This window comes from Cygnus olor, chromosome 3 (assembly GCF_009769625.2).
Source record: "Cygnus olor isolate bCygOlo1 chromosome 3, bCygOlo1.pri.v2, whole genome shotgun sequence".
Classification (NCBI taxonomy): domain Eukaryota; kingdom Metazoa; phylum Chordata; class Aves; order Anseriformes; family Anatidae; genus Cygnus; species Cygnus olor.
Genome location: NC_049171.1, coordinates 78055293 through 78080950, shown reverse-complemented (window position 1 = coordinate 78080950; position 25658 = coordinate 78055293). Strand labels below are relative to the sequence as shown.

At 36.6% G+C, this 25658-nt stretch overlaps 1 protein-coding gene across 1 annotated transcript in view; it reads left to right on the top strand.

Moving 5' to 3' along the window:
• The window catches only part of GALNT2 (polypeptide N-acetylgalactosaminyltransferase 2), a 92963-nt gene that overhangs the window by 48340 nt on the left and 18965 nt on the right, over positions 1–25658 (top strand). The window contains exons 2-10 of the mRNA XM_040551920.1: positions 2246–2336; positions 7378–7531; positions 9557–9655; positions 10215–10282; positions 11225–11290; positions 14435–14556; positions 20392–20479; positions 24193–24280; positions 25385–25488. Coding sequence (XP_040407854.1) covers positions 2246–2336; positions 7378–7531; positions 9557–9655; positions 10215–10282; positions 11225–11290; positions 14435–14556; positions 20392–20479; positions 24193–24280; positions 25385–25488 — 880 coding nt within the window. The remainder of the gene's footprint in view (positions 1–2245; positions 2337–7377; positions 7532–9556; positions 9656–10214; positions 10283–11224; positions 11291–14434; positions 14557–20391; positions 20480–24192; positions 24281–25384; positions 25489–25658) is intronic.

Here is a 25658-nt window from a genome sequence, read left to right as displayed (position 1 = left end):
CTGCAGACTGTAGCTCAATGGTTACGTAGAAGCCTCAGATGTAAAAGAATTCAAAACTGCATTCAGCTTTTCTAAATTTAACATTTGCCTTTTGTAGTTTGTGTTTAACTCTGGGGGGAGGAAACACCAAACAAGGTGAAAAAACTTATTGTTAACTTATTGATAACTAATTGTGCTTAATGGCATGTTAAGCATACAAGGAAGGCAGAGATTTCCCCTAAAGACTTACAGTGGGTAGGGGTGGAAGAAAAGAGAATGAGGAAGCACTCAGTGCCTTTTCTTTAATTTCAGGAAAAATCCCTCCAGTTTTTTTGGTTGCTTAATGGATGTTTTGCATTTATTTTTCAATTTACATAGTTTTGGATGCTTCCCAATAATTTGGGACAGTGAAGAGCTTGGTAGAAATTGGCAAAATTTGACCTTATTGTATTGATAAGTGTTTTAAGTGCAGTTGATACTTGCAGTTAATGAATTAAGTGTTTCCATAACACTGCTACCTTTAAAATGATGTACTGAGCCAAATAGCAAGTAAAATACAGCTTTCCAGAACCACAGAAAGCTTTTTTCAGTGTGTTGGTGGGGCTTAGAGGACAGAGAAAGATAATTTCCCTCATCAACATGCTGTGATAGTTCTCTTGAAATGTGTTTTCTTATTGTCTTAACTTAATTAAAAGAAAAAAAAAAGCAAATGTATTGACCTCCACAAGGTCCAATGGCCTGAAACATGGACTACATGATGGGATATAGTATAAGCACCTGGGCATATTCCCTCTCTGATATCCTGAATGCATGATTCTATGAAAAATGTGCATTGGTAGCATTTCATTTTTAACTAATTTAGTGTTTATATGGCTGCTTCTCTAAAAATGATGACCAGTAACAAAACATCAGTATTGAGTTTTGAATGTAAGGCATCATATTTCTAAAATACAGAAACGCAAATATCCAGTGGTGCCTGCTTAATGTAAGTGGTAACTTCAGCTGAATTTACATTGGAAAAATTTAGATGTGCCTGTGGAAATGCTATAATTTATGGCTTAAATGTTCTCCAACATGAATTTGGCCAGTTCCAACTACTTGTTATTCTAAAGAATTGTTGGATATGGCTTAGGAGTTGCGGTGGCAGAGACCATTTGCAATAGACAATTTGTGTACCGTCACCTTGTTCTGGAGGCTCAGGCAGATGGCTACAAACTGTTCTGCTCTGTTTCTAGGTGCACTTAATTGATTACCATAGGCATAGTATTGTATCTTCTTACACGACTCTATTCATAGCGAAGATGTTGCCTTTAGAGAGGTTGTGCAAATGGAACCATCTTAGAACTGGGACTTCTTCAAGGCAGATGTAGAAAGGGCAACAGAATTTCCTTTGACACACGTCCAAGAGCAGCAAAAGCTGCTGGCACTGAAAACAGTTGGCGAAGCGTAGTGTGCAAATCAGCATACTATTGCTAATTATCTTTTTTTAAAAAAGTTACCCTCTTCTCAACTTCATCCAAGTGCATAGTATGATATGAATCCAAATTTCTTTGACATCTTGTATTTTTGTGGTAATGAGAATACAAGAGCGTGGGTTTTTTCCTGTTGAAAGGAAAATGAGACTTACAGATTGAGAATAAATGTTGGAGCTCGGAGAGCGGGTAGGAGAGAAGAAACTTATTAACGCTTTTTCTCAACCCTCTCTAAATGGGTATTACCAATATTACTGGAATAACAAGTCCATCAGAGTTGCCTTGAATAAGCTACACTGAAACAAACACATGAAAACAGCGACTTGCGAATATTTTGGAAGGTTTTTATTCAGTCAGAAAGCTGCCACTCTAGTTATAACTGCTAGGTAAACTGACTTTTTTCAGGTAACTTTCATACTTGGGTTATTCCTTACTGGAAGAAGGCTTTGTTCAGGTCTTAAATGAGCAAGGCAGGGAAAAATTGAGTATTACTGATCAAAACTTTTTAAATTCTATTTTTCCTGGTACATTTCCTTCTTACATACTAGTTTTGCTTTCTCAAGTAAGAATTGTTGCATAAATTAAATGCAAAATCCTATCTTAAACTTTTTGCCCATTTCTACCATTTTTAAAGTAGCAGAGGAAATAACTGTCTTTTCTCTTCCAAAATGCACAGTTAGCTCTGTTGAACCACATCATAAACTTAAAATCCAGAGGCTGTCATTGCTGTTTGCATTGAAAACACAAAGTTATACTAAGGATATTATTTTAAAGAGTATGTGCTTTTTTTTCAGGAGGACCCAAATGACGTTGACCCCAAAAGGAAAGATGTGCGTGTCAGTGATGGGGAAGACAAGGCACAAAGTGTGGAGACGTTACCTCCAGGTATTGCAGTAAAGTTTGTAATGAAAGGTCCATGGGCACAGAACATTGCTTTATGACTTTCAAGTAGCTAAGCAGTTCTTCTGATTTTAATCATTCTTTGTAGTTTGGAAATGATAGGATTACTTTAGCAGTATGTATCTCTGTTCTTAAAGCTTCAGCTTCCTTATCTTGCCTGCCTCACTGCTCCTTTGGGCTTTAAGTCATAGAAAGAAATTTACTCTTTGCTAGTACGTTTATATTGCCTTGCAATAGGTTCGAGCTGCTGTAAAAGCCTCTGGTACAAAGGTAGTCCATTTCTCTGTGGAGAATGCTGGCAGGTAACAGACAAGTCACCTTGAAACTGTACTTCTGACTGAAGGTTCAGCCAAGTTTCAGGCTTTTTTGTAGCTTTGTCTAGCTTTTGTGGCAGGTTGATTTTTTTTAAGTGTGCTGATGGTGTACCTTATTTTTTCTCATGCTTGCTGAGTATTTGTTGAATGTTGGCAAATAAACAGAACAACGTGTTTTTTGTGTTATTTGAATGAAATGGAGTCTTGCCTTGGAGATGAGCTGGGACGGTTAAATGTTAGGGAATCTTCATTTTGTGTGACTGCTCCCATAAAACTTTTTGCAGCTTAACTGCTTCACATCAATGAGATTTAACGGGTGGCTAGAATTGACATACGAAGGAGTGCAGAAATATTGAAATGGATTTGAAAATTTTACACTGCATTCAAAAAAGGTTACCCTACAGAGAGGGCAACTTACGATCAGATGGCTTTACAACGTTTTAATCTTCTGCAGTTAATCCTTATGTTGGGCTAGAAAACAAATTTGTAAGCCAAACATTTGAAACAGCATGAGATTTTGAGGAAAGAACTAACCAAAGTAAGCTTTACTTTAAGCATCTGAAACTTCCATCCCCAAAAACATGAGTTTTTTGTTTTACAGTCTTAAAGTTCTGATACAGTATAAGCTGTTTAAATTTCATGGCCTTTTTTTCCTGTAGCATTTGGCTTACCTTGTCTTAGATGCTTTCGGGTTGGGGGGAAGCGAGATTCTGGTTATGTATGTATGCTTTTTGTAAAAAAAAAAAAAACAAAAAAAAAACAAAACAAAACAAAACAAAAAAAAACAAAAAAACAAAACAAAAAAACAACTGTGTATGAACTGAGAAATAAATCCATTAAAAAAAAAACCTGACTAATGTAACTTGGTTTCTGATGGATCATCCCAACTATTTTTTCCTTAACAGAACTCTCTGCAAATTTATTAAATATTTTCCCTAATACTGGGTTTACAGGTTGGCCAATCTCACACCTTCCAGCTGAGAAGGAAAGTTATTTCTGGAAGGAAGTATCTTTATTTCTACTTCAATATTTATGTATTCAGAACCAAAGCCTTACACGTGTCTTCAAAGACTTTCTATGTTGCCCAAAGTAGCCGTGAGTATTAAAAGAGGGTGGGAAGTGTCATAGGTCAAAAGGGAGAGAGATCAGAAGCTGGAAGGTTAGAAGTAAAATTGAGTGTAAAGTAGAACAGGTCAGGACTCCTCTCATTTAATCCATTGATCAGTAGTCTCTTATGACTTGATTTAACATGCAAGAGAATCGTTACTGCAAAGTAGCATGAGAGTCTCTAGGCAAACATCAAAGGCTACACAGAACTTCGCACTCTTAAACCACTGTTTTGATTATTTCCAATTTGCGTAGGCAAACTGTTGAATTCATATGGCAATGGAACTTCATACTTCTGCAGATATTTTGTGGGGTGTTCTAAGGCAAAATGAACAAACTTTTGGAGAGGCTTGGTTCAAATCTTTCTTTTCCATTGAGGTTAGGAGACCTGTGGTTTAGGTTTCACCATTATGCAGTCCAGTATCTTTCAGAATTTCCAGAAAGTAAGGAATTATTTATCTTTATCTTTGAAATGGCTTACTATAAAGATTTAACTGCTGTTCTTCTACCTTCTGTACATCAGAGTATATCTATCCTTTGTCATTTGATGACATTTTTTTTATATGTTGCAAAATTCTATTTCTTGATTTGTAAAAATGGTATTGTCAGCTTTTGTAGCAAGAAAGACTGACCCTGAACTGTCTCTGTGGATAACTAAAGCAGAACTATATAGCCAGTTCTTTTTAGATGGATGTTTTTCAACCTTGAACAAGTAATAATAGAGTTTCAGCAGTTATTCAACCAGCTCCTTCTGTTTAGTTAAAGATCTGGAATCTCTGAATGTCTGAAAGTCAAAATAATCATATTTATATTGAGTATCCTACTGCTTTTAAGCTCCTCTGAGTCAGTGAGAGGGAGCGCAAGCTATTTGTGGAATTTTGTATCTATCTAGTCCTACTCCTTGGTGCCTGCTGCTTGGTCTCATGCAGATTTCTGTTGTGCTTTTTTTCTCTTCTGACTTCAGCCTGCTTTACTGTTATCTGACTTTTCCCTAATAGATCTGATTCATATTCCACACAGTCGACAGGACCTCTGCTGGAGCCAGAGCCAAGCTTTGCATCCTTCCTGCCTTCTGAAGCCAATTTCATTTGTTTTTATATTCTATGGGCTGGCACTGTTTTTCAGTAAATCTAGTGCTATGACACAGTCTCCTTCATTTTTCCTCAAATTTGTTATATGTTTTCTGCACTAGCTTTGCATTTGCTGATTTTAAAGTCCTAGGGAATAATAGGTGATACATCTTTAATGATTTTTATCAAGTTCTACTTGGATGGAAATAATACAATAAAATCCACAAAACTAGTACTATTTTCTTTTAATTGCAGCTAATTACAGTTAGAGTGCAAAAAAAAAAAGTGCTTCATGTTTAAAACCAACCAGCTTATTAAAAATAATTGCAGAGAATTGCATTATTTTCATTGATTGCCTTCTCCAAGACTTTAGATTTGAGAAATACCTGCTTCTGTCTGTGGACAAAAAGAAGCAGCTTTGCTGGGTTTCACTTATTTTTTTTTATCTTGGCTCTGCTCAGCTCATCCACCTCAGAACAATCAAACCTAATTAACAACAACAACAAACACTGAAGAACATCTAACCTCTGCATCTGTAAAATAAACACTTGCCAAAAATGAGTTTAGTGCTGTAGTAGTGCAGTGTAGTAGCATCCCCTGCTTCCAGTTTCTTAGCCATTGCAGTGGTTTTTGGTTCTATTTGATGTTGGTGACAAACCCTGCAGTTCCCTTACTCTTGATTTATTGTCATGTTAGGTGTCAGTATAGGTTGCCTTAACAAAAAACAAAAAACATGCTTGAGTTTGAAGTTACCAACCTGCTTAATTTAGGTTTCAAATAACATTTATATTTTTGCATATTCATTTCACCTGGCAAAGTTGCTGAATTTCAGGAAACTACAGAGCCAGCTAACTCCCCAGAAGAAATTAAATAGGATCCTATGAGTGTACCCCAGAGAAGCATTCAACGTTGTATTAGAGTCCTTTGAATGCTTGGAGTGCTTTTCGAAAGCTCCTATCTAAATGTACATAAAAGCACTTCAAGTATAGATTATAATAAATATATTGTAAAATATAGTAATGCATTAAATCTTTGTAGACCAGAAAAGCAGTGATTTCTTTGTGTTACAACCTTCTGCTACTATCTGATAACCAAATCACACCTTGTGTTCATGTTGCTATTGTCGATTAGCTCCTCAGGTGGTCCTGAAACTATAGAGCATTTTTAATCAGCTTGGTGGTATTTGTCTAAGTAAACAACAGATGATTACTGTACTAAATGAAGGAAAAGGGTTCTTTCAATATCAGAACCTTCTAGCAGAAGTTAACATACGATAGGTAGAGCACAGTTTATGGTGGAAAGCTTTGAACGAGGTCTACCTTATCTACCTTAGTTTCCATTATTCACAAGTTGAGAGAAAGAACAAAGGCAAACCTTGAAACACCTGAGCAACCTCTGACTCTCACAGCTGTTGCAATGGTATTCTGTCTATGCATTATCAGTGTACTTCAGGATATGCCTGAACTGTACTACTTGTTTAAAAGCTGAGCTTGAAAGGAGTGACATCTCTGCAATCTGCCACCTACTGAACTTGAAGTACCTCAAAAACTTTGTGTGTTACCTGTGAAAACAATGACCCCTTTCATCTGTAATAAATACTAACCCCAAAAGACAGCTTTTGCTTTGTATCTTTTTTTATGCACAACATGCTCACAGGAGATCATTGTGTGCATCTATGTAAGAAGTGTTTGCACTGTATTAGAATTCAAGCTCCTTTTTTTTTTTTACCTTTGGTGTAAATTGACAGTAGGTAACATCAGTTTGGCTGTCAATATACAAAAAAAGGAAATGTTCAATCGGAGGTAAGAAATAATAGTTTAAATACATTTGATATCGAACTATTTTAAAGCTGAAGAAGATGGTAAATATTCTGAAACTTTATTTCTAGGGGATTGATGTTAAATCTGCCTTTCAATTTTTAGTATACAAATCCAAGTACCACAACCAGTTATATAATAACACACTCTTTGTTAAAGAAGAATTAATCTGTGAATCCTTTTTTGAGTATAAAGAAAGTTGCAGTTATGTCATGTAACTCATACTGGAGAGCGATCTAGTGTTCTGCCTACATGAAATGCTAGTTTTTAAGAAAAATGCTATCTTGTACTTCTGAAAGGCTTGGTCCTCAAATAGTTTGGTTATGTCTGTATTTTTATTTATGAAATGCAACAGTAGTAAACTGAATTGTAATGTCTTTGAAATCTAGATCTTTAAAGAGGTCTACCATCTTAAAGCATATGGATATGTGGAACGTTTTTTAATGGAAATCATGGTAGTTGGGGCAAAAAACAGCAACCAGTAAATAAGATAAAGCATGGTCTGGTGACTAGTGTAAACTAAGATGTAAAGTGGTTCAATTGCATTAATTTGTAGGTAATTATAGAAATCTAATATGCAAAAGTGAGTGTGATGCTATGCTGTTAAATACTATTGGGGCTTAATTATTTTGTTGCAAAATCAAACAAAATGGATCGCTGAATTTGCCTTTTAAATTGCCAAGATTGACTTGGATATTTTTGTGTTTTTCTATTGTAGGAAAAGTTCGGTGGCAAGATTTTGATCAAGATGCTTATGTTAGCGCTACTATGGTGCGATCTGGTCAGGATCCATATGCCCGCAACAAGTTCAATCAGGTAGAAAGCGACAAACTTCGAATGGACAGAAACATTCCTGATACAAGGCATGATCAGTAAGTGTCAGACTGAGCCATGTTTGTCTTGGATTAGTTTTTGTTTATGGCTTTTGAGCAGCAGGTGATTTTCCTAATGCAGGAGTTCTCTAGCTTTCAGAATGACAGGAACAGCAAACTATGATGTGATCCTTAAACAGCAGGGTAAGAACAATAGATCTTGTTCAAGTTTTTGTTTCCATGACTTCAGTCAGTGTGTATCTTGTATCCAAGCTGGTGTTGCATTTCAGTCTCTTTATTCTTGTTTACCTGATGGTTTTTTGTGGCTTCTACATTTGTAGCATGTTTTATCTTAACTTCACTCTGGTGATTGACACCTCAATCAGCACAGCTCTGACATTATTTCTGTACTTGCTAGTCTCTGGAGACACGTTGTGTAGTTCTTTACATGAAGTTGACTTGCAGGTCTTTCCTAGTAAGCTGGGCTGATTGCTGAACCCTCTTCCCATTTTTAAGGGAAACATGGACAGAGTAATAGCATATAATCAACACCACAATGATTACTTCAAGGTCATGTGGCTGTGATGTTTTTTCAAGTATATAAATTGGCCTGAGTTAATGGCATCAAAGTTCATACTGGGGATCGAATCATTGTGTGGTTGGGAAAGATGCTGGATTAACTGCTCAGTGATGAGACGCATTCTTCTACTTGAGTTCCAGGATTCACCTGTTTTCCTCTTGCTGTAGGAACAAGGCAGATAGTTATTAAATATGGTATTGCATCTAATAGACCACATTTATGTAAACAAAAGGATAGTTTCTTCTCTTTTCCCAGCCACACTGTTTATCTTACCTGGTTCTGGGAGAACATAGAATCCTGCTGCATGTTACTGTGGTTTTGTAGCATCACTGAACACGCAGTGTGGACTAAGCAGTATAGAAGCTACTTCCGAGCATGAGCAACATATGGAGCAGGAGTCACTACTAGGTCCACTACTGCTTAATATCTCCATTAATGACCCAGATGAGAGGGCAAAGTACAACCTCAGCAAGTTTTCAGGTGACACAAAACTGGGAGAGGGTGGCTGATAGCTATTTTGGCAAGGATAATCACTGCAGAAGCTGAAGAACTTGTGTGAAACGTTTGTGTGGAAACTGTGTAATGGGAAGAGCAAGAGTTAATAGCCATGTAAAGAAGAATATATTCCAGATCTGAGCACATGTGACACTTGGTGGCACGTTATTTTCAGTAAAATTGAAGGCAACTGTTAAAATTATTTCCTTTAGAGCTGCTGCAAGGTTTTATTGAAGAAAAATGAGTAAATATTTCTATTTAAGCAACTTTTATTAATTGTACTGATGTGTCTAAAAGCCTATTTTACTTTAAAATAGCTATATAATAGTACTTCTTAATTGCTGAGACTGTCTAGGCTGTTTAGAAGCAGTTTTTCGGAATTCTACAATTTGATATGAAGAGCTAATAGAGGTCTTGAAAAACGACTTGGCATAGATGGACTATTTCATCTTCAGGGTTTGTAAGGTTTTCATTCTGCATTTAGTTGGCTGAATATTGTCACTGTTAGCTTTATTCTTCAAATTTTGAATGTTGGAATCTTAAAAACATTTTTCTATGGTTACTTCTATGAGCAAGACAAGGATGCTACAATAGCTTTGAAAATGAAGGGTGAAGTGGCTGAGTGCTGTTCTAAAGGAGACACGTACGGTAGCCTAGTAACCCTTGCGTGTTCCTTTAATGTGCTTATTTACTTAGATTTATTAAGTGGTCATAATGTGAAACAGTGTTCTGGTTTCATACTCAGTTGCATGAAAGGTACTCAGTGTACTGCAGCAATTGTACAGTGACTTTTTTTGTCAGCGTACCCAGATCTGGCACTCACTGGGTCTGTTGTGTACAAAGACAACTAGCAAAAGTGGCAGAAGAGGAGTTGATCTGAAAACAAGATACTTCCGAGGTAGATGGAGAGTGTACACTAGTTTAGTAGATAGCTGCTTTCTCACGAAGGATGTCTGCTAAGACTGGAATGTAAATACTACATTCAAATGACAGGGTATTATGTCTTTCAGGTGTCAGCGGAAACAATGGCGGATAGATTTGCCAGCCACTAGTGTGGTGATCACCTTTCATAATGAAGCAAGATCTGCTTTGCTTCGAACTGTCGTCAGGTATTACCTAAGAGAGACTTTGATTTTCCCTAAAAGAAGTTTGTGTGAGATACTACCTTATGATAAAGAAGGGATATAACAATCCAGTATACTTTTCTGTACTATTTACAGAGGGGAAAGCTGAGACTTAATTTTGTTGATGACTCCATTTCTTACATTCTGAAATTAAACAAGAAATGTTCCCCTTAACTACAAATACATGAAAGTGTGGAACTAATTACAAGATGATGTTTGGAGGTTGGCTGTATAGATAGTTTCAAGAAAAACTTGAGGAAGAAATTCTCAGGGACTATTTGATCTAAAGATACCTGTAAAGCTTCCGTTTTCCAAGTTGTCTAATCCACTGATTTCTGGAAGCTGGAATTCCTATTGGGGGTGAGAACAATTCTACATGTGCCTTTTTTTTCTCAAACTCTTTACTTAATAAGCCAATAGCTGTTGTTGAAGATGAGACCCTCGGCCAGATTGAACTATGGCTTATAATAAAGCTATGTTTTTTATGACATTATCATGGGAAATGAAAACTACTTTGTATTGAATGCTTTTGTCATTGTTTCAGTGTCCTTAAAAAAAGCCCGTCACATCTAATTAAGGAAATCATACTGGTAGATGACTACAGTAATGATCGTAAGTAATTTTTTAGTGTCCAAATTTAATTTTATTTATTTTGCTGAGACTTTCTGTAGATGAAGGTAGGTGGTTTAGTTGAGAATTGATCATATGGGTAGGAGTTTGAAAGGACTGATCCAAAACCAAGTCTTAAATCTTTCATGTTTGTCGTTATGGAAAAGTGAAGAGTTCTGCATATATAGAATCATAGAATCATGAAGGTTGGAAAAGACCTCCAAGATCATCTGGTCCAACCATCCCACTACCACCAATATCACCCACTTCTGATTAAAATACTTCAGCTATATTTTGTTACTTCCTGCTAGCTGAAGAAGCAACCTGTAGACTTGAGAACAGCCTTTCCGTAGCATGTTATATGATGAAAAATTAAACCTATGGTGCTTGTACCAAATACTTTTGTAGCACTGCTTTAAAGGAATGGTGGTCTGCATCAGCCTCCTGGAAATTTCTTTCTGAATATAGAATAAGTCAAGGTTTTAAAAGTACTAGGGTATCATAATGCTAACTTGAACAATGGACTTCTGAGTAACACTTCTTAAAAGGAATTTGCTAGTTCAAGGCTTAAATGTATTCCACAATAAGTATAATGTTGATTTAAGTGCGAGCCTTCCTATATGCAAAGAAGGCATGTTTTAATGCTTTAGCTTTTTATAACATGTAGAAACTACCTAAAGTAAGCAAAAAGAATGTTATTGAATACAAATATTTGAGTGTAAAATCAAATTAGCTTTAAAAAACATAATAATGGTAGTAATTCCTTAGCCTGATTAATTTTTCTTTATTTCTGGTGAGGCATTTTTAAGAGTGTATCTTAAATGAATTATTTGCAACCATGAACGTTTTCCACTATGAAGTTTTTGGTTTTGTTTGGTGAAGGAAAACATGCTTTTATAGTATATCAAACTGTTTCTCATCACTTTATTTGTATTTTTTTTTAAGCTGATGATGGTGCTCTCTTGGGAAAAATTGAAAAAGTGCGGGTTCTTCGAAACGATCGCCGAGAAGGTAGGCTTCGTTTGGGGAAAGGAAGATAAAAATTCTAGTGTGTTGCATTGTCTGTGTTTGCTAATCTTGATCAGGTGTTTTAAAGGAACATTCTGTCTTGGAGGGGAGGATTTTCACTTTATAAATCAACCTACAAGTGAAAGGAGTAAAAATTGATGTATTTGTGCAAGTAAAAATAGTAATTCTAATTAATTCAGTATTGTTGTATGCAGTTACGCGTTGCTGGCTTTCACAGTGGAAGCCAACTTGAGAAATTGCCTTTCACCCTCAGCCCCTCCTTTTTCTCACTGTATTTCGATCCTCTGTTAAGCTGCTCCAATTGTATGGAAGGCCTCACTGTAAACTGTAAGACTGTTTGCAAAGATCCAGCTTAAAAATATCCTTTTTCTCTGCTTCCCTTACTAGAGATCATTCTAAGGATCCAGTTGATGGACAGCCTGTCAGGCAGTTTGTTTGGCAAACCTGAAAGAGTTTGAGCATCCGGGAGGGCAGGGATCATGTATGCCAGTTTTGTTGAAGCCTCTGTCATATAACAAACTTGTATTATGTTTTTTTCTTCTTTGTTGCCTTGTAAATTATGGCCTCGTACCACTGAGCCCTTCAGTCAGCAGCTTCCTGTCTGTGGAGCTTAAAGAATTAGATAGAGGCAACTGTTATTCTACAGCTGTTTGAAATAATAACTGAGAGCTGACAGTTGAAATAGCTGACTGAGTTAGCAGATATGTGCTTGTTTGTTTTTATAGGCACTGCATCTTGTCTGCCAGCCAGGTCTAGGGAGCAGCTAGAATCATGAGATTGTCAGAAGCTGGAAATGTCTAGCACAAAACCTGTGTTGTCCCATAATTAAAGCTATTACATATGGGCGTGTTCTTAGTATTTAAGTGTTTGTTTGGAATATACTTGTGAACAAAGGCTTGTTAGGAAATCAGACCTTTTGTGACTTGCCATGGTTGCAGGGTTCTCAGTGAGTTGATCTCGTTTTTCTGACCAGTGCAGCGCTTAAATATTGAGATAATAGTAATGGAAAAATTGACTGAAGCAACAGTTTTTTGATTTTTATTCTGTACTATAAATACTATTTCTGTACTGTACATACAAACATGAACTGAATTTTCCTTCATACTTCAAATTTCATTTTCAGATATACTGATGCATAATATGATTTGACAAATCTTTTACTGTGTCAGAAAAGAAATGCTTTCAAATTCAAGGTGCAATACTAGTTTACTTGGTGTTATTGTGAGATGAGGATAAAATTATTACCAATGGGAGCTACTGTACTGTTTAGGAGGCTTTGCCTAGATATTCATTTGTGCAATCAGATTTTTTTAAATTAAAATGTTTTAAGATTTCATTTGATTGCTGGGTGGTTATGCTAGAGTTTAATACTAACTTTGCTTTTTATTTTCAAGTGTAGGCTGATGCCTGATATCTCAGGCAGGGAAGGTACTGACTGCTCTGGTTTCAGAAATACATGATGGTAGCTTTGGGTTTTATCTGTAGGACCAGAGTTATGGGAACAGATGTGTTTTGGAGGGTGTGGTAATCTACAGACTAAATGTTCACAGGAACCTTCTGAACTCTTCCTGTTGTATGGTTCAGTGTGATTTCAGAGGACTCGATGACCTAATGGTCACTTCCATTTTCTGTGAAAGTAGATGATGATGTAAGAATGAAAGTTAGAAATACAAAGTTCTGGAATGAGGAATTGTAGAAGTAGAACAAACAGCATGGAAAAGGTGCACAGAAACATGCAAAAGTTGGGACCGGGGAGATGGCATAAAAAGGTATGATTAGCTGCAAATGCACAACAGGTAAAGTAGAAAGTACTGATAGATCATCATTATGGAGTGTATCTACACTAGTGAAGTGTTCGTCTTTGTGATAAGAGAGCACAAGGATCTTTGTGAGGCTATTTAGTTGCTGAATGTTGGACAGAGCAAACAAGTCTGTAGCCTATTCCTATTAAGCTACTTGTGTCTGTTTGTCAGACCTATATTTTGCAGGTTGATTTTGTGAGGAGGATGGAAAGAAGTGGTTGGGGTTTTTTGCATATCTGTTTTAGACCTTTTTCAGTTGAGAAAACGGAGTTGGTGAGAGTCAATGGGAAAAAAGTAATTGCTTTGCTTTGATCTTGAGTGACAGTGAAATTGATGAGTTTTGAACAGTAATACAGAAAAACAGGCAGGAAACTTGCGAAGGAATGAGGTTCACTCTTTTCTGTATTGAAAAACATGGTGGGATGTTCTAGGGTAGATGCGTAAATACAAAAAGGGACGTGAAGGAATGGTGAGGTCATCCAATGAGGAAATAAGAGGGAAAGGAGAAAAGGAACAGGGCAAATCAGTGAGGGGGTCTGTATAAATGAGATGTAGAGAAGAGAAGAATCTTTTGATTTCATCAAAAGCTTTCTCTTAAATCTTTTCAGGGTTAAGATATCAAAACCACAACAAAAAATCCAAAACAGACAAACAAGTGAATTGCAAGAAACACAGGACAGACAGTTGAAAGGGGTTGGGCAAAAGGCTCCTAAACAGGAATTAACCAAGTGTGGTTATTTCTGGAAGAAGTTGACAGAAGGATGCACAGACTGTTTCTGAGAACTTTTGAAATGGGGAGGTGGTGGGAGTGCAAAAAGGCGGTTAGGATAAGTTGATATTATTTTTTGCAGTTCTATTGTATTTTCATAAAGGCAGGAGTACTTTTAATTCACCCAGTAGCAATCCTTCAATTATGCTAATAAAACCAAAGTGGCACTATATCCTATTGTGGATTTGGGGGAGGGCGGATTTGTTTTCAGTTATGATGTTGAGTTAATTAATCAGCATTAATGCCATTTACTGTAATGTAGATCCAGCTGCACTTGTATATTACTTTTTTTTGAAAAGGCACTTAAATTCTTTTGTTTAAATAAGATTAGAACCTGTAGACTAGAGTGCAATAGTTAAAGTTGCAGGCTTTTTATTCTGAAATTTTTTCACCGAACTGTTAACTAGCATCTTGTTTTTATAGTCGAACTTGTGTGTTTATGTCCTGAGTTATAGTAATTTAATTCATGATCATCTTGGAATGCAATTGTTTGTCTCTCTGCTGTTGATTGTTTTCCTCCAGAATCTACACAGACTTTTTTTCTTTACTTTGCAGGCTTGATGCGCTCTCGTGTCAGAGGGGCAGATGCAGCACAAGCAAAAGTACTGACCTTCCTGGATAGTCACTGTGAATGCAATGAACACTGGCTGGAACCACTTTTGGAAAGAGTAGCTGAGGTTAGTAAAGTTCTTCTAAAGTAATTTCCTGAAGGAGTAGCTTTTAAATTTTAAAGACATCTGGTTTATACTACATTAATTTTATGCATTTTTCTAAGGAGGCTTTTTCTCTGAAGTAAGATGATGGAGATGATCGGAGGTTCTGTGATTAAAACCTACTTTTTGTTCATTTAATCTGTGAACATAGGAACATAAAATGTGAATATTTATTATTACTTTTAAAAGCAATTCAAATATATGCTTCTTTGGTTCTTTAGGGACCTCCTCAGTAAGTGTTGAAAATCTTTAGAGCAAAGCGTAGTTCTTCTCAACCAATATCATCTCAATGTAATTCAGTTTACCTGAATATTTATGCCTCATTAAGATTCAGTGTGATAATGGGAAAGAGGTTGAACTGTGAAATAAAAATTCTCATGGAAATTAACAGGGACCATGGGCTCTCAGCTTCTGTGAAAACGATGCTTTGCCAGTGTTCTAGAAAAGCTATTGACAGAACTGAGAGTGAAAGTATACTGTTTTCTCCAGGGATTGGTTATCCATGTTAACTTACTCCGGAGGAACTCTACTGAAGTAGAAAGTGAATCATGTGTGATCCCAGGAAGTGTTGGGGGATGCTCAAAAAAAACCAAGCTTTTTCCATAATTGCATTTTCTTTTAATTTAACGTTTTAGTTTGGAAAGGCTTTCCTTCAAAGTGCTCCTGGTCAAAATGGTTTTACTTAGCTACTCTGTCTTGTTAATGCCAAGTTCCTTGCTTGTTCTCCATATGCTCTCCTTTCCATTTCCTCCAAAAAAAAGAGGGGGAGGAAGAAGCTGTGTCCTCAATATGCCAATGGGGAAACCAGTCATCATCAACTGATAACTTCTTATTCTGTTTTTCTGCAATGCTTTACTGTGTATTCAAGAAATACTGTAAATTGCCTAAGACATAACAGCATTTAAAATCCTGTGTTGGAGGTGAAATAACTGTAATCAGCTCAAACCTGGTCACTCAAGTACCTGCAGCCCACAGAGCCCTTGGGCATGAGCAACATAACACTTTGCTCAATTTTTGTGACTATGTAAAATGTTGCAGTCCTGCAAGGGTAGTTTCTATGTAATTATTAACCAGGAAAGTGAACTTGAAGGCATTAAATACATCTCAGAAGGAAGCAAAGAATGCTCGTTGCTAAAGCACTAGCTTGATTCTAGGACGTGGGAACTGTTCTCAAGCCTTTTTGTGTAATTTGTTTGAGTCATCTACCTGTTTGAGAAATTTGGAAAGAAAGGTAGTTTTGGTCAATAAAGCCTTGCTTTTAGCAAGACAAATATTTTGCCATTTACCCTCTTCTCTGATATTTTTTTCAGGGTATACTACATTTCAGTTTCTGAAACTGATATGGGATATGAAAAAGTGTTACCTTTTCATCATAACTGAATGTAAAACGTCTTATTAAGTGGCTGACAGGTTAATGAAGATCTGGCATTACACATAGTGTAATTGATGGGAGAAGTAGCTGCATATTTTGCTTTGTGCTGTAGTTACTTCTAGAAGTACGTGAATGATTAGATGCTTCAAAACCTGCTCCTTGTAATTGTCACCCTGACACATACTAGTTGTGTGCCTTAGAATAGCTTTCAGCTGTATGAACAGTTTTCCATTCTTAAAAGCTTGATGTGTTGTTAAATAACTAGAATTCCACATCATTTATTTTACTTTTATCTGGGAAGATTCCCAAGCAGCAGGTATGGAGTTTGTTAAAGATACCTGTAGGTGTTCTGCTGGTTCAAATAATTAGGGCACATGTGTATAGGGCTTGCATATAGTATAGTTGTTGTTTTAAATGGGTTGATTTTTGCTCACAGTGCAGATGGTGTGTTACTTGATGTTAATCAATAGCATTTTCTTAATGGTCTTGGTGACAGGAAGCTGAATAGATTCGAACTTCCTTTCCTTTCTAGCCTCAAAGATAGCTTTTTCAGGTTAGAGTTACTAAACATCAATGCAGTCTTTTCTGATGCTCTGCTACATCTGTTCTGTGTGTGGTGGGAGGGTTGCTTTTTCCTTCAGTTTCAGAATTGCCCACTTGCTATTTAATTCTGTGGGAGCTTTAGGGGCTTAATTGTGTGTTTTAAAATATAAAAAATTATAGCATCCAGAAACAGTTTAAATGGAATCAATTCTACAATATGCTATCTAACATGCTGTAACCCCCTTTGAAAGCCGTGTTTGACTTCTTATGTGTGTTAGGAGGATGTGAGGCCTTGAGATCCTCTCTTCTATTGAAAGATGATCCATCCCAGAGTGCTCTTCTTTGAGGTGGCTTCCTAGTTAGAATGTCCTTGTTCGTTGGCCATGCTTGCCTACTGTTCCTGGAGGGATTTGACAGTGCTAGGGATTTCCTTCAGCAATTTGAGCAAAGGCTTAAAGCAATAAAAACGTACACACAAACTGAATATTTTAGCATTCAGAATGTACAGATACCCTTGTAAACTGGAGCTGGTGTGCTTTCTCCCACCTTGCTCCCTACTGCAAGGAGGCTTTCTAATTGCATTTTGTCTTCCAGGGGAGCGTGTGTGTTGGTTAGGGGAGATTAAACAAGGAATCAGTGGAGTTTAACCCTTTGATTTCCCCCCAAATATCAATAATAATCAGGAGTACCCATTATCTTGAAAACATTGGTAATTACTAGGTTATTTTGTGAATGTTTTCCTACTTTGCTTTTTCCATTTTCTATTTCTAAGCACTTTGTTCTATTCTTATAATATCAGTTACAGGAAAAAGGAAGTTTCTGGAGCAGAACTAAACTCATCTGTTTTCATAGCACAACTGATCCTGCATCACTTTTTTGACAATATTTTTAAACAAAAGATCTTAAAATGATTAAGGAACTAGAATTAAGAAATAAGACATGGATCCCTTTCTCATATCTGTCTCAGATTCTGTGACCTTGAATGAGTTACTTTTAACTGGCACATTGCTGAAAGGAAAATATAAATATTTTCCTCTTAAGAGTGTTGTGAAATTTAATCTTTGAAGTGTTCTAAGTTTTTTGGGTACTGGGTTGGGGGGAAGCAATGCATGCAGAATCCTGAGGATAATTTCCAATGGTTTATGAGAATAATATCTAATAGTAGCCTAACTCTCTAGAGCATACATAACCTTCTTATGAAATATTAAAATGAAATAGTCTGCTACAAATTTCCAGTCACTAGAGACTTGCAGTGTTCACAGGCTATTTCTTTCCATTATCCTCACATAGAAGCACAAGATTTTCCAATTGTGTTCCATTATCAATTTAACAGGAGCAGTTGCTTTCTAGTATTTTAAGTGGATGGTTTTGAACTCCATGTACTTTGGAGACTTGCAAGGTCTTTTTAGCAGTTTCTGCATTAACAACTTTGCAGTGCCCTGCAAAACGTCACCTTAAGGATGTGCAAGTATTTTGTCCACTTTGCTGCTGAACAAATCTATCACTTCAAATCATGGAAGGAACAGCATGTTCCCAGGCCTAGAAAGTGGTGGTTGTACATCAAACAATGGTCACAACCTGGGTATTTGTGTGTCAGGGAAATAACTTAATGTGTTACTTAAGCTTACAGTGTCGCAAGTGGTGCTCTTGCACTGATATTGATAGAATTAATCAGATAAACAGTAATGGCCTGAGGAAATACTGAATGTGTAGAGACGATGTGCTACCTGCTTATTCAGTGTTATGGAGGCATAGTGAAGATGAACGGAATCCTAACTTAAGCTCTGCCTGTTGTGACAGATGACAGCTTAGGCAGTTTTTCCTACCAGGTTCAGCTCTGTGAACCATTTGAGAAAATACAGATTTTTTGCAACAAATGATTTTTAGAGATGGACACAGATGTATAAACCACATCAGTTTCAGCTAAGGAAAGAACAGAAAGGGGTGTTTCACATTTGTATCTCTTATTTCATGCTGATGGGTGTATTGCAAATACTGGTTAGGCTGGGTAACTTCTTTAGAAGATATCATCAGTCTTTAAAGAAAGGAGTTTTTTTAGTTTTATTGCTGTAAGTAGAATATCTAAGATAAGGTCACGGGTACACCTGAAGTGCTTTATTGGTGTAGAAGGACACAGGGTGTTGTAGTTCAGGTGCAATAAATTGTAGTTGCCTCCCAAGTAGAACACTGTTAGTAAACCCATATGCTTGTTGTCTTAAACACAGACTTGGGGCTACAGCTAACAGAAACGTGAGCTGAAGATGTGATCAGCAGCAGAATGGGAGAGGCTGGTCTTCTTTGTCTGTTACAAGTTTGCTTTAGACCTAGCTAATTAATACTTAGTGGAAGGCCTGTTTACATTTTCTGTTACATCCCTCGCAAAGATGTACGCTTGGTCCGTATGGTATAGCTGAATTGATACTTAAAAGAAAAGTAGAATCAATAACAAGTCATCAGCTTTTAGCTTTGTTGTCAGCCAAAAGCTGAAGGCCTAACTCAGATTCTCCTTTTGGCTAATACAGAATGACCTGGTATACGCCAGCTATGAAGTTTTGGTTTGCTAAAATCAGTAGATTTAGTAGTGAAGAATCAATAAGTGAAAACGTGTTTTTAATGATCTTATTGGACCAGCCAAAGAGTTTGACTAAAGGAGTTGCTTTTTAGTCTCTTGTTACGAGCTCACACTGTTCTCCTACTAGTTTTTAGTACCAACCTATTGTGTATAATACTGGATTAGCAAGGGGTAAGTATTGTTGAACCACTGCTCAGAATACATGTATTGTTTGAAGACGCTTCTGCATACATACTTAAAATGGAGATGTTCAGGTTGGTATTTTTTTTAACAACGAGAACAGGTTCTCTGTAACAGAGTTACCAAAATATCCCCTGTTTATTTAAAGCATTTTTATATTCACAGAGTTCGTGATAATACTGTTCAGAAGGTGCCTGTGCTCTCTGAATGGTGCCAAATCTTGGCGCTCAAATTTCTATTTTGATCGCAAACTACGTGTTTGATCAAAAGAAGCTATGCTTCAGTGTGTAAATGTAACTCCTTTTTTTTTTCAAGAGGTACTTCATGGAGAGGAATTGATTTAACCATGATACTGTGTTTCTAATATTAGATGAGTCCCTTCTAGAGTACAGATGTCTTATTATCCTGATAGATGATGCATGTGGAGTTGCTGGAAAGATGTTTTTTTCCCTTAAAAACTATTTTGATAAACACATGAGCTAAGGTAATTAACATTGCTTGAAATAGTGTGTGAGACCATGCTCAGACAGAGGAATGCAGCATCCGTGCCACTGGAATCTTGGCTGCCAGAGATTAATAGCATTCATTAGTTTAAGAGGTGCTTTTTTTCAGTTTTCTCCTATCTGGTGTCCGACTGTGAAGTTGTGATTCTTCTAGTGTGAAATGGGTTATCGTTAACCTAAGACTTATCTGATTGTAGAAGGGCCTTAAAGTTCCTTAAAGGTTGAAGTAATAAGACTGCAGTACTCTGTGTGGCTAGATATTTGCTGTGAAAGTATGAATTACCTGGATAGTTTTTCTCTTTGAGCCGGTTTGAAAAATAGGAATGGAAGTGGTGTTTGCTTGCTTGCCTTTTGAACTACGAGTTTGCTTCAAGAGCAAGCCAGAAGAGGGGGGTTTACTTGCCTGTAAGTTAGCCTAGAATACAAAGTGGATTCTCAGCTATATAGTGTGGTTCCTTTTCTCTGAAGCAAGGATGAGCAATACTATTCAGAGTCAGAAGCTGAAGTAGAGGAAAAGCTGGGGGAGAAGTGCTGATGAAATCCTACAGAACTGTGCAACATCTCATCCTGAATGAATCTTTCTATATTGATTTCATTATTTCAATATCACTTTCTAATATTTATTTTAGGACAAGACCAGAGTTGTGTCTCCTATTATTGATGTAATTAATATGGACAACTTCCAGTACGTGGGGGCGTCAGCTGATTTAAAAGGCGGTATGTACCTGTACTGGAATACAAATACAAAATAAAAAGCATCAAGAATCAAAGCTCATAATCACTGCAGTTGTGGAATGGGCTGTTAACATACTGCCCCTCCCTTATGCATTTCTAGCTTAATTTCTAGATGTCAGTTGTTTCTCTAGGCTTGGATTTTAATTGGCCTTATTGCCTTCTACTTTAAAACAGTTCATTTTTATTATACGAATTCTTATAAGTTTATGCTGCCTTTTACCAACGTGCAAGAGTCACTCCAATGTTTGTAGCACTATGCATGTGTCAGAAGCAGCTTATGGCCAGAGCTTATGATTCTGTTTTTAGATAAGACAGGCTTTAGTTGCTATCTAGTTTAGAAATCCATCAGCAATGCAGTGCCTATGAGTCTTTTTCAAGATGCTGGTTTGCTTAATTAAATGCTTCTGAAAAAGCAGAAAGCTTTGGAATGTGCTTAAAAAAATGTTTTTGTTAGTGATGATCTGTAATTGTGAAGAGAGTAAAATGTGACCTTAAATTTGTAGTGTTTATTACCTTTACTGTTACAAAACTTCCTGTTAAATTCATTTTAGAGATGTTACAGTTTCACTGTCTGGTTAGTGTAAACTGTTGACAGCAAATAATAAAAAGCTTTGTGAAGCCCTCCAAAAATAGTTCTTCCTCTCCTTTTCCAATGGAGGGAGGGCAACTACATGCTAAAATCCTTATTCATTACAAGTTTTTTAAAGTTTTTTTTCCACTGTTAGTAGGAATATAACATTGAAAATAGCTGTCTCCACCTCCTCCCCCCAGTTGTTCCTGCAACTCAGGAAGCTACTGTCTGCATAACAGATATAAGATGAGCCACAATATAGAAATTACATGGTGCTGTTCCCACGTTGTTTCGGCTTTTTCTGAATGGGCATTCTTGAGTGGGGAAGGGAAAATCAATTTCAGGTCCATTCTGTCTGACCTCCTAGTCCAGAACTGGCCACCAAGTGTTTGTTCCAGTAAACCCAAATGAAAGTAATATTTGCATAACGTTGCATATGCTTTAAGTTCCAGTCATGACCTGAAGGTGTTTCTATATCCTTTTAATTAATGTTCTGAAAGAATGCCTACAGTGGATATATTCACAATATGCTAATATATAATACTATGCTATTATCTGTGTGCCAGCTTTATTAAAACCTTAAGGCTTTTAACCAATCTACTCATTATACAGCAAGTATGGAAATCTCTATACCATTATGTGGCTCTTATTGTTGTCTGCAGTAGGAGGAGTTTTCATTGAAACCTTTGATTGGTTCCTGTGGGGTTCATGCTCTTTAATTCTTCCCAACTGAAGTTGGAGAGAATTGAGAGATCATTTTACCTCTTACTGCTTTTCATGCTTTGTCTATGGATCTGTTTCCCATTTTCTTCTTTAATGCTCATTTTCTCCTGTCATACACAATAGAAATAGATCCTTTAAAGTGCATTGAGCCTCTGTACTTCTGTACTGAGGAGTGAGAAGCTGCATTTTAACAACACATTTTTCACGTAGCAATATCTAAATACTATTTGGGGTATGTTGAAATGTGAATAATATATTCCCTTTCAGTTACCGAAGGACAGATTAGCGTGTGAGGGGCACTACAGCATTTGGCATCACAGGACACTTTCACTGGGGCCAAATCTAAACATGGAAATCAAACCATGCTTTCAATCTTAGATATAGTATCTGTGTGGCTGAAGCATGGAGAGTTGAGACAGCTGGGACAGCATTTGTGCCTGGTCTGTTTTGCAAAAGACTTAATCACCCAAAACAAGCCATCCAGCAAATTTTACAGAGGACTTCATATTACAAATTTGTTTTGGAGGGGAGGAGGCTTGCAAAACTGTTTACACCCTGAGAAGCACTTTAATTACTGAAATAAATTATAGTTAACTGAGATCTAATAACTTAGGTTGTGCCTATCATGCAATTTACCCATGATAGAATTTCATACTGGATATGCACTTGTATTTAAAAAATACTCCTTTTACAGAGTTACTGATGCTATCTCACTGAGTGCAATTTTTTTCCCAGACTCAGTGAAAATGGAGACGGAAAAAACATTTTCATGGGTAGACAATTTATACACTTGTTCCGAGTTAGCAACACAGTGCTGTGTTCCAAAAGAGACCCCTTGTGTTCACTGTGGTGTACATAACACTATCTCTACCACTTGTGCTGGAGAACAGTAGGGTTTTTTCAGGTTTTCCCAGATGCAAGTAATTTTGCTGGGTATGTATGATGAAATGAGACTTTTTAACTGCACGGAAATATTGGAGTTCATTTTTCTTTTCAAGCTGGAGACTTGGCATTGCTATCAATTGTAGCCATTTTACTGTTTTGCTACTTGGAATTTTTGGAGTATTAGATGGTCTTTCATTTTTTACAGTGCAACACCTTATGAAGGGCTCAAACCTGTAGAGGAAGACTTGGCATATACGTGGTAAAGACTGTTTAGGATAACTTCTGTATTGTGTGCGTGAGACATAAGTATTTTGGGAGTTGAAAACTAAACAATTTTCATTTCAAACTCTCCACCTCAGTCCTTACCATGCACATTTATTAGTGCAGACAAACAGCCTGTAGGACTATAATTGTTGTCTGTTTAGCTAATTTTTTCCCACTTCCCCAGAAAGTAATTGCTTTATCTTCATGCTGGAGAAAGAAAACTATTGACATCTGTGCAACAGAAATCTGGAAATCATTCATTACATTACCTCATAGGATCTAAATGCTTTTGGCAGCAGGCAGTCTGTATAAGGCTGATTTGCTAGGCATATTGGGAGAGTGCTGTGTAGCCTTTGTAGTGTTTTGGTAGAGGTTCATACTTAATGGTCTAGCCCGGATCAAAAATAGTTAGAAAGTGTTTCCTGTAGTAGGGTCATCTTATACCGGCTGTGTTTCTTGTATCATTGCCTAAAGGAAGGTGTTTTAAACTGTTGGCAGGCAGAAACGTGCTGGAGGTGACCTATTGGTCTTGTTTGTACTGGTGATCTTTTTTCTGTGCTTAACTCATAAAAGGTCCAGACCTTCTCCTGCTGTGCATGCAGACACATGTACCTGCATAAGAAGAGTAAGATTTCTGGCCCTCCAGCACTTATCCCAGGTTTAAAAATGATGTATTTAGGAGCATGCAGTAGAAAAGGATGAACTTAAATGAATGTTAATAAGAGAAGTGGGAGCTACATAATCTGTTGCAACCTTTGTGATAGAGAACTTCTGCTGATAGAGAGGAGTACTGAGTACTGTATTAAGCATATTAATATATGTATTAAGCATAAATGTGAGCATAGAAGACTTGAAATGTAATTGTACAGTAAGAACTGTAGAGAGCAATTGTAATGGGATGAAGATTCTCATATGATGTTCCATATGACTGACTCATGAATCCAGTATCTCATGTTTAAGGCTTATGCTTTCTCATTTGTTGAGTGGGTTTCTTACTTTGTGTAATAGATGGCAACAAGAGAAATCATTTTTTTTATTTGAGATTTAATTTTTTATTCTGTCCAACTTCTTTACCTTTTATCCAGTCTCTTCCTCATTTGTTTTCTACCCATAAGATTGTACGAATTTAAAATTTTTAACTCAAATTTCAGTTCCAAGTGGTTTGGGTCAATATTATGTTACTGCAACTTAAATGATGACTACCGTCTTTTTAACATCCTAGTTACTCTCTATCATAATTTTCTTCTTAAAGGTTTTGACTGGAACCTGGTGTTCAAATGGGATTACATGACACCAGAGCAAAGAAGAGCACGGCAAGGAAACCCAGTTGCTCCCATAAAGTGCGTCTGTACCACTTTTTCTCCCTTTGATGGATAATGCTTTACTTTTTTTTTTAGTAAAAGAAGCTTACTGATCCATCTTCATGTGTCTCTGTTCCTGTCAGAGCACTTCATTGCAAATGGATTAGTATTGGTTAGTTTATCTGATGAAGATTTAAATACACAATAAATCGTGTAGAGTGTAACATTGCTTCAGGGCATAGAAGAATATAGCTTGAAGCAGAGTTTACCTCTAATACTGTTCATGTAACTATTACTTTTGTGCATGTTGCATCTCCAAAACAGACTAAAGCTAATATTTCCAGTTTGGGAGGTTCAAATGGAAACACTACCTTGCTACTTATAAACTCTAATACCAAAAAACAGATAGTGTCTGTAGTGTAGAATTTGCATCCTTTGTTTTCCCATAAGAAAGGAAAAAAAAATTGTCAACTTCCTTGTCTGTGTCATTTTACTTTAAATGACATGCAATGAGATATAGCAACCATATATTTACAGTTAGACTTGACATAGATTTAAAAATAGAAATGGATTCAGGACCAAGTAGTCAGTGACTAAACAAAGCTAGAACTCATTTTCTCAGTTTGAAAAGGAATCTTTTCCATAGCTTTCAGGAATATGGAAACTTCATTCATATTTGTGTAGCCTTCTGAGACTCAAATACTTGATTATTAAAAAAACAACACCAACAAACAGAAAAGACCACCCAGCTTTAAAGGTAACTGTTAGATTATCTTACCTTAACAAAAAACAGATATCAAGCATATCAAATTTAAACACAAAATCATGTGTTTTGACAGCTTGAAATATAGCATCAGTTTCAATATTTTATTGCTGGCACATATTCCCGGTCTTTAAATAGACATCTTGGGAGCCAAATGGAAATTTGGAAGTTGACTCAGAAGCTGAAATGATGGTCATAGTTCTGTACTTGCCATAGAAATGTTGTATGATGGTATGCAGACAAGCATTGAAGTGATAGATGTAAACATAGTTGCCTTTGAAAACATTGCAGTTTTTTCAAAGATGTATTAAACTTGAGATGCAAATAGACACCTCCCAGTTCATGGTTCTATAAGTATTTAATTTTTCTTGTCTGTTTAGGACACCCATGATAGCTGGTGGGTTGTTTGTGATGGATAAATCCTATTTTGAAGAACTAGGGAAGTATGACATGATGATGGATGTTTGGGGTGGAGAAAACTTAGGTAAGTATATCATTTACCATTGGATCACTTTTGAAAGAAAGCATCTTTCAACTTTGTCTTTACTGTCACGGATTCATGATCTTTGGGGTTTTATGTGGAGAGGATTAAGAAACAGAGTTAAAACTTCAGGTGCATTACTGGCAACACCCAAAATGTTTACATCAACAAAA